Below are 9,302 nucleotides of genomic sequence, written 5' to 3'. Positions count from 1 at the left end.
TCCTGTCCTATCCTATCCTATCCTGTCCTGTCGTATCCTGTCCTATCCTATCCTATCCTATCCTATCCTATCCTGTCCTATCCTATCCTATCCTATCCTATCCTGTCCTGTCGTATCCTGTCCTATCCTATCCTATCCTATCCTGTCCTATCCTATCCTATCCTGTCCTATCCTGTCCTGTCCTATCCTGCCCTATCCTATCCTGTCCTATCATATCCTATCCTATCCTATCCTGTCCTGTCCTGTCCTGTCCTGTCCTATCCTATCCTGTCCTATCCTATCCTACCCTATCCTGTCCTATCATGTCCTATCCTGCCCTATTCTATCCTGTCCTATCAGTTTCCTATCCTGTCCTGTCCTATTCTATCCTGTCCTATTTTATCCTGTCCTATCCTGTCCTGTCCTGTCCTATCCTGTCCTATCCTATCCTGCCCTATCCCATCCCAGCTTATCCGATACTATCCTGTCCCATCCTATCCTATCTTATTCTATCCCTATTCTGTCTCCTATTCCCTTTTCTTCCCATCCTATTCTATCCTATATTTTTCCATTCCTTCCTATTCCTCCCCTTCCCTTTCCTTCCTATCCCTTCCTTAAACTGAAATAATAACTGAAAACATAAGAGCTTTCCTTTAGATTTGCACTTTAGAACCAAACTGGGGGATTCAGGGTTTCTTGGCAGTAGACAGATAAAGCTGAACCAGCCTGTTGTCTAATTTAATAAAACATTTTTTGCATCTTGTACTTTAGCAGGAAGACTCTGGTTTTGCCACGGAGTGGATTCATTCACAAACACACCCATCTCACGCAGCATGGCCTTTGGAATAGGATGGGCGTGACGAGACACGTACAGATTCCAAAGATTTTTGTCCATAGGCGACGGTTTATAGTCCATGCATGAGGCACCGCTCAGACTCGGAGCGCACGTCACGTCCCACTTGTAAAACAGCTGACCATGGTTCAGACTGCAAAGATCTTCCTTAACACCTGCAGTTAAAACCTGGTTACAGGTTCCCAGCCTATCATCATCCCAGCCACTGTCCTGATCCCAAACTTCAAATTTCACAGAGTTGACTGAAGACAGATCCTGGGGACCCAGGTCCAGGACCAAGTTCCAGTGTGGGTTGTTGTTGTTGGTAATGACTGGAGAACGACGTTCAATCTTGTTGAAGAAGACCTTCACATAGCCATCTGTGGAAGTGAATGTGTCTCCCCACAGACCCGAGGCTCTCTGTACTGTAATGATGACCCGGGCCATGCCTTTACGGGCCGGGCAGCAGTCCAGGTTCACAGCAGGGTCATTGTGGCACTGGCAGACACAGGAATCCTTTGAATCGCTCCTGATCCCTGTCGGACAGCGCTTGCTGCAGTTTCTCAGCAGCCCTTTTTCCAGGATGTAATGAGTTATGGCTGAGCGCAGGTTCTGCCATGTTGTCGTTTCAGCCGGCAGTAATTCATGCAGAGAGTCGAGGGAGTACGAGAGGATGTCAGGATTGTGGGGTATCGTGCTCAGCCATTCCTTACAGGCAGACGGGTTTTTGTCCGAAGAGAAGAGAAGGTCTGGCTCTGTGGTGTGGCCTCCCTTTATTTCTGTAAACCTGTTGAAGGACGAATCGTTTAATCAGCTGAGTCAGAGTTCAGACTAGGCCTGTCCTAATGAAACTTTATCTAAAAGTTCTGCACACAAAAAAAAAAGAAAATTAAAACATCTTGAGTCTGATACATGTTTATTGCCCAAGAAAATCTCATGAACAAAGGATGATGGATCTGGAGCTACTACTGTACTACTTTATTTATGCAGCACTTTTACAACAACCACAGCTGCAACAAAAAGCTGTACGCGCAAAATCAAGAACATCCAAAGCATAAATCTTAAATATGAAGATCAGATAAAATCAGTTGTAAAATCTAGTTTCTTTAATTTGAGGCAGTTGAGCAAGATATGGCCCGCTCTTTCCCAGCACCTGTTTGAAACAGTGATCCACACATTTGTTACGACTCGGCTGGACCACTGCAACGCTCCGTACGTCTTCCGTTTACAGATGGTGCTAAATGCACCGGCACATCTTTTAAGTGGCACAAAGAAGTGTAATCACATTTTGCCTGTTTTTTTTTTTTAGAATTCATTAAAAAATATATTTTATTTGTTTTTTTAATCTTTAAGTGGTCTTGCCTGTCCTTACCTTTCTGAGCTAGTACACTCTTACTACCTGCCCAGTCTGTCTTGTCTGCTGATCAGTTGCTCTTGACTGAACCAAAAGCTAGATCTAAGTTCAGAGGGGACCAGGATTTTGGAGTGATTGGGCCAAAGCTGTGGAAAAAATTGCCTGTGTACATTAGACCAGCAACCTCCGTAGTTGTTTGGAAATCCTTGCTTAAAACTCAATTTTGTTCTTTGGCTTTTCGCTACCTGTTAAGTGAAGATTTTTACGTTTTTTTTGTTTTTTTTTATCTTTATTTTTAGCGTTATTCAATTAATTGTGCTAATGTTTTATTGTATTGTACAGCACTTTATTCCACTGAAGAGTTTTAAAGAATTTTAGAAATGAAGTTGAATTGAATTTGGAAATCCAATTTAAAATCATTGTCCATTTTAAAACCCAAATTAGAAACTGCTGGCTTTACATGCAGCGCCAGGGGCCCCAGATCAATAGTGTGAGGTACACAGGAGCCTCTGGGACCAAACACCATTTCTATTTTCCTGTCAAGAAAATTCAAAAAGTTTAGGGAATCCAGGCTTTGATGTCTTCAAGGAACGTCTAAATTGGCTTAACTAAAAAACAAACAAACGAAACAAAAAAAATAGGAGACCTAACATTGAGCCATGTGGAACCTCAAAAGACAGAGGAGCAGAGGAGGATTCAGAATCAACAACACTGACACACATGGTTCTGTCTGACTATATGGCAGATAAGACCTAAACCAATTTGAGGCAGTACTATAAATACCCACTTGGTGCTGTAAACGAGATACTGAAACATAAATTCAGTTCATTTCAGTTTATTTACATAGAGCCAAATCACAACAGAAGTCGTCTCAGAAGGTAATTATTGGACGTACATCTACGACTCTAATGGCTGATGATGGCCAAAACAATCAGCATTAGCCAACAAAAAATGGCCACAACTTGTTAAATTTTGCAGATATTGAGCTAACATTAAGGTGTGGTAACGCTCTGAGTGCTGTCAAATCTTGCAGGATTTCACAATATCTGAGATAAGACATGAAATTGTTCATAATTGTTCACAATGTCCTGTGGGCTCAATAAAGTTCTGTCTTATCTTATCTTATCTTATCTTATAACCTGAGACAGTAGAGTGGATAGCATCATCACCCATAACCCGTGCAAGTCTTTTTAAATAGTTTTTTTTTCCTGCCACAAGTGGCAAAACAAAACCACTGAATCTGGTACAATAATAACCCAACACCACCTACCTCCACTTGTCACATAGCAAGGTGTAGACATTCTATACAGTGTAGATACAAACAATTTTATTCTTGTTTTTATTTGATTAATTTAGTGTTTCAGTGTTTTGACTATGGCTGAGAGAGCTCCGCACAAGAATATTAATGTGCCTGGATTGTTGGTCTGTGCACAAGTGGCAAATAAAGACATTTGTTTTACCTTTGTATACATGGTTTGAGCAAAAACTTAAAATTTTATCCCTTGTTAGCATGAGATGACTTTTAAGTTAAAAATAGTCCAGATGCATTCCTTCAAGGAATTTATTAACATTTATTTAACAGGTAAATCCCAGTGAGACCAAATATTTATTTTGTGAGCAAGGCTTGGGCCTGAAGGTGGTCTAACATGCAGGTTTTTTGGACTGCAAGAGAAAAATCTGGAGTTCCTGGAGAAAACCCACACAAACACAAGGAGAACATGCACCAAAACCCACACAGGAAGAACCCTGGTAAAAAAAACGGGGATTGAACCCAGGACCTTCTTGCTGTGATTCAACAGCGTTGTTAAGTCGTTGTGCTGCTAAGTTTTTAGGTTAGTTCTGGCTTCCTCGAGGTCCAAAGCGCAGGTAAAGATATGTTACCTGTCATTGAAGAGGCTGGAGAACGCTGACTTGCTGTCCGACTTCTCAACGTCTTTCTTGCAGTGTTTGGACTGAGCTGTTATCGTGGCTCTGAAGCTCGCGGACGCCTCAACTTCCAGGCACATCTGCACCTCGTCCGTGCTGAGTCCCTGCAGGTTGGCCTGGCACTGACGGATGCTGGTGACGGACTGCACGCCTCCCCCCAGCTTCACCTACAGAGGGATGTATTTAAACACATTTAGGATCGGTGTTACTCCCCACGGATGGAAGCGCTCCTTGTTCCGTCATCTTGTTGCGTGTCACCTTGGTGATGTAATGGGTGCCGAAGTTGTCTATCAGTTTGTAAAACTGCTGCTTGGTTTCTGGGCTGTAAACTTTAGGGAGAAGCTTCACCGCTCTGTTGAATTCTCTGTTTAACCTGGGAGAGCTGGACACTCGGTAGCTGATTTAAAAAGACAAAAGTCAGAGATAATGCACCATAACAAACGTTCAGTATCGTCATTATTAGAGGTGTGATGACTGACGAGCATATAGCTCATCATTTATTACAAGAGGCAAGATCTAGAATATTTTTAATTTTTAATAATGGCGTTTGCCAAAAACTCCAACCTTGCTGATTTCTCAGGATTTTCTTCAAATTGCAGGAAACTCGAACAAATGAACAAAAACAGCCGAAAACCCATTTTACAGACAGCCTTATTCTAATAACTCTACATGGAATTAACTTTTCTTTGGTTATCTTATTTATCAGTTTAAACAGTTTACTATAATCTTTTAAATAAAAAAGTGTTTTATTAATTATTTACATCTTCCTTTTCATCATATTTGTTTAATAGTCTCCAATGAAACACTTAACATTAATAAGGCTAAAAAAAAAAATTAGCTAATTGAAAATTGAAACATAATTAAAAGAGAAAGTAAGAAAATCTGGATAATAAATAACTCTTGTGTGTTAAATATTATTAAGTTTATCCCAAATGTTTCTCACACTGATGAATAAATTGGTGATAAAACGTTTGAATGGAGAGTGGGAAATTAATGAAAAGTTCAAACTTTATTTTCTCCACTTCAAAGTTGACAAATTACTGAAATAAGTGTGAGGCAGATGCTCTTCCTCTCAGCACGTAGCTGCAGAGGCTGTCCCTGACAAACGCCACAATCTGAAGTTGTGGAAACACCTTCAGTTTTAAAATCATGAGACGAGGTTTGTGTTTGTTCGGTTTGCGAGGCCTTGTCTTCTTACCTGTAGTACTCGCAGGACATGCTGAGGCTTGCAAAGCTGAACTTGTCGTTCTTTGTCTTCTCCATGGAGTACTCGGCCAGTTTGGAGTTGGTCCCTGCCAGCATCAGTGAGGCGCCGGTTTTTAACATTTGAAACTCCAAACTTGATTTCCAGTTGTTCTCCACAGACGAGGAGCTGGAGCTGACCAGAGACTCGCTGGATTTGTGGAGTTTCGAGGACACTGAAGCGCTGCAGGACTGCTTGGCCCTCCAGTCCACCACAGACAGAGGCAGCTTCTGCCAGGTGTTCTCCATGAAGGGGTTGCTGCACAGGGTGCAGGTTTTATCTTTGCGTTTCCACAGATTCATGTTGAGCACAAACGCTCCTTTGCGCTCCATTTTGGTGATGTCGAAGCCTTCACCGGCTAAATTGGAACCTGGAGCAAACGTTGCGTCCAGGCACTGTTTGGGTGTCCCGTCTTTGCATGACTGATACGTGCCCCGCGGGAAGAACAGAAGAAGGCCGGCACAGACATGTACCAGGTGCATGTTGCTGTTGAGATGGACGTGGACTGAAAACGCAACATTTTAAATCAGCACAAGAAACCAAGGCTTGTGTCAAACGTAACAGCACAACGTAACAAGCACGGACAGCTACAGAAACATAGAGTCCAGAACGTGCAGATCCAGAACCAGCGCTCTCTGATGATCAAAATTAGGGAGAGATGAAAGAAGCCTCCTCCATAGAAAAGCAAAGTAAATACTAAATAAATAAATAAATATTTAGCTCCACACAATATATTTAGTTTACAAACTAAATGTTTATGTCCAAGATAAATGTTTAATTTTAAAACTTAATATTTAGGTGTAAATTTAATATTTAATTTCAAAGCTGAATATTTATTTTCAAAACTAACATTTAATTTTCTAACTAAATCTTTAATTTCAAAGCTAAATATTTAATTTTCAAACTAAACATTTAATTTCAAAGCCAAATATTTAATTCCTAAACTAACTATTTAATTTACTAACTAAATATTTATCTCAGACCTAAATATTTATTTTCCAGGCTAAACATTTAATTTCCAAAATGAATATTTAATTTGATATCTAAATATTTTGCTCAGACCTAAATATTTATTTTCCAAACTAAACATGTAATTTCCAAAATAAACATTTAATCTACTAGCTAAATATTTAGTTTGGACATAAATATTTAACTTGCTAGCTAAATATTTAACTTGCAAGTTAAATATTTAGTTTGTAAATTAAACATTTATTATGGACATAAATATTTAGTTTGTGAACTATATATTTAGCTTGCAAATTAAATATTTAGTTTGGAACTATGACATTTATAAATGTATGAATAACACGGTGATAATATGACTTTGAAAAAAAACTATTCTTTTTTTCTTATGAAAGGCTAAATAAACCGAAATGTTGCTGTTAATTTTTGACTGTGTAACTTCACAAACGGCACCCCATAGACCACTTCAGTCCCTGATTTTAAACGTCTCCTCAAAACACCCGTTTTCACGTTTAACACAGTGCGGTTTGATTTAATATTTCATCGTTTTTGTGTTTTTATGTTTTGATGCCTTTTGATCTTATTGGGAAGCACTTTGGTAACAGCTGCTGTTTTAAATGTGCTTTTTAAATAAATTTGATAATTTGACAAAAAAAAATATTTTGTAGACATTAAAATATGCACAATTGCATATTTAACATTCTTTTGTTGTCAGTTTGTTACAAAAATCAACCTGGTTGAGTGCTGATTATTAAACATCAGCATCAGACACCATTATTGGTTGACTATTGATTTGAAATAGATAAATATGCACGACGTACAAGATGTGCCTTAATGAATCTCACACTAAGGCAGCCAGCGGTTCCATGCTCCGCTCAAGGTGCCCTTTAATTTACTTGAGCCCCTGCTCATCAAAATGCCTGTGCACGCCACTGCTTCTTATTCTTACGACATGTGCTGGTGTTAGCAATAATTTTTTTTAGTTATTTGATTTCTGGAGAAAATCTTGGGACGTACCGCTTCTCGTCCTGCTACACGGGAGTGCGTTTTGTAACAAAAATTCTGAATTATATTCTCTCTCTTTCGCAATATCATGATATATTTAGTTTTTAAAGTGGTGGTTTTAAAATGTTTCAGAAGGGGCAGTGAGACTCACCTTCGTCTGGGATGTTTTTCTGCTGCACGCATGAGTCAGGTTGAGAGCATCGGTGATAGATTTAGAGTTTTTAAACACAAAGCAGCAGCATTTAACCGGATGACGAAGCTTTCTGATTGGCTGATCGGAGGGGCCGCAGGCCGCATATTTTTCACACCTGAGGTCTGTTCGTGACCAAAGGTGAGAAAATGGAAACTTTTGTGAAGTGTTAAACTAGAATGGAAAATGTGGGGAAGGTTTGTGTCACACGATCATTGTCAACTGACTGATTATAGTTATAAAAGCTTCACAGATGAATTTTCTTTTTGCACACTGCTAAAATAAATTATTATTTTTTACATTGTTATGCCTAAAGAACAATACCACAGTCATTAATAATACTTCTTATGACTCTGTTAATTAACCCTCCAGCTGCCCTTGGGTCAAAATGTCCCACAAAGTCATATTAACTGAGGCCTCTTGTTCATTTGGACCCAAAAGCAGCTGGACGGTTACAAAAATAATAAATACAGCCAGTTTTTTTCAAATGTATTTATTTATTGCTTTTGCTGAAGCAGATTTAAAAGCCTTTTAAAAGTTTTTAAAGAAATGAAACATTCTCAATGGACTTAAAGGTTTCAGTCAATTTTATTCAAAGGTTAAAATATTAACGGGGCAGCAAACCATTAAGCGAGTCCAGTGAACCCATTAGGGTTCTGTGGGATTGTGTTGAGCCACTCTTTGTAGGCTGATGGGTTTTTGTCAGCAGGAAACAGAAGGTCTGGCTCCGAGGTGAGGCCTCCATTTATGTCCATGAACCTTTGAAAGAAATCAACTCTTAATGGATGGACCAAAATGGAACTGGAATCTTAAAGCTGTGGAAAGATACGACCTCAGTTTTAAAAAAGATGGACCTTTGGGCAAAATGTAAATAAAAACAGAGTCCAAACACCTGCAGTTCTGATGGACTGATATTTAATTCACAATGGAGCGCAATAACCAATTCACATATGTAAACTTTGAAATCGTACACATTTTTGGAATTTGTTTTACGGCATCTACACATTTCAAAGACACTAATGCACCCCCATACCAGCAGAGAGGCGGGGCTTTTAAATTGTGTGCTGATAACAGATTGGATGGTTCCTCTCCTTTTTGAACAGAGGTGATCGTGTTTCCAAAAATAATTAAAAGTTTGCATCTGACCTTGATATCACGAGCGGTCCAGAAGACACAGTTTGACTTATCTTGCAAATCGGGAAAAACCCTGAAAAATCAGTTTGAACCCTGTTTTGAACATTTCCTGATGAGGATTTCTTGATGCCATTTGAAAGAGTAAACCTCAAACCAAACTGGGTATCAAGATTTCCCACTATTCACTAGCATGCATAGTGGGAAATCTGGCAATTAGAGGAAATTTAAGGCTTTTCTGTTCAAAATCACCGTTTATGTGTAAATGCCTCAAAACATTCATCAGGACTAGATTTCAGACAAAGAACCTGCAGGTATTTTTTCATCATATTTTCAAATAAAAAGATGCAATGGTTGCTAATTTTTCTACCAATGAACCATTGCAGGCTGTATTCTACTACACGACCGTATTTTCTGGTGTATAAGTTGCAAATTTTTGCAGAGATTTGTCAGTCCTGCGACTTATATAAGTTTTTTTTTCCCATATTCATAATGCAATTTTTGTCTGACACTTTAAATTTCGAAGAACTGCAACAGCGAGTCCTCCCGTGCACGCTCGCTTCACTCAGCTTATGCAGGCGGAGGAACGTTGGAGAGCTAGCGGCTCCGGCCGTGATGGATGGATGGATGGATGGATGGATGGATGGATGGATGGATGGATGGATGGATGGATGGCTGG

General features: G+C 39.4%; 1 protein-coding gene across 1 annotated transcript; it reads right to left on the bottom strand.

Moving 5' to 3' along the window:
* Positions 1-686: 686 nt before the first annotated feature.
* Positions 687-5,822, bottom strand: LOC119421337 (perforin-1-like). The gene is made up of 4 exons (XM_037688708.1): positions 5,290-5,822; positions 4,350-4,488; positions 4,047-4,258; positions 687-1,598 (listed from the first exon to the last, which is right to left on the bottom strand). Exons 1-4 carry the CDS (start codon positions 5,814-5,816, stop codon positions 713-715), a joined length of 1,764 nt encoding a protein of 587 aa, XP_037544636.1. The 5' UTR covers positions 5,817-5,822; the 3' UTR covers positions 687-712.
* Positions 5,823-9,302: the final 3,480 nt, after the last annotated feature.

This window comes from Nematolebias whitei, chromosome 15 (genome assembly GCF_014905685.2).
Source record: "Nematolebias whitei isolate Nwh7 chromosome 15, NemWhi1, whole genome shotgun sequence".
Classification (NCBI taxonomy): domain Eukaryota; kingdom Metazoa; phylum Chordata; class Actinopteri; order Cyprinodontiformes; family Rivulidae; genus Nematolebias; species Nematolebias whitei.
The sequence above is the reverse complement of the archived record's forward strand: the minus strand, read 5'-3'. Positions and strand labels throughout refer to the sequence as shown.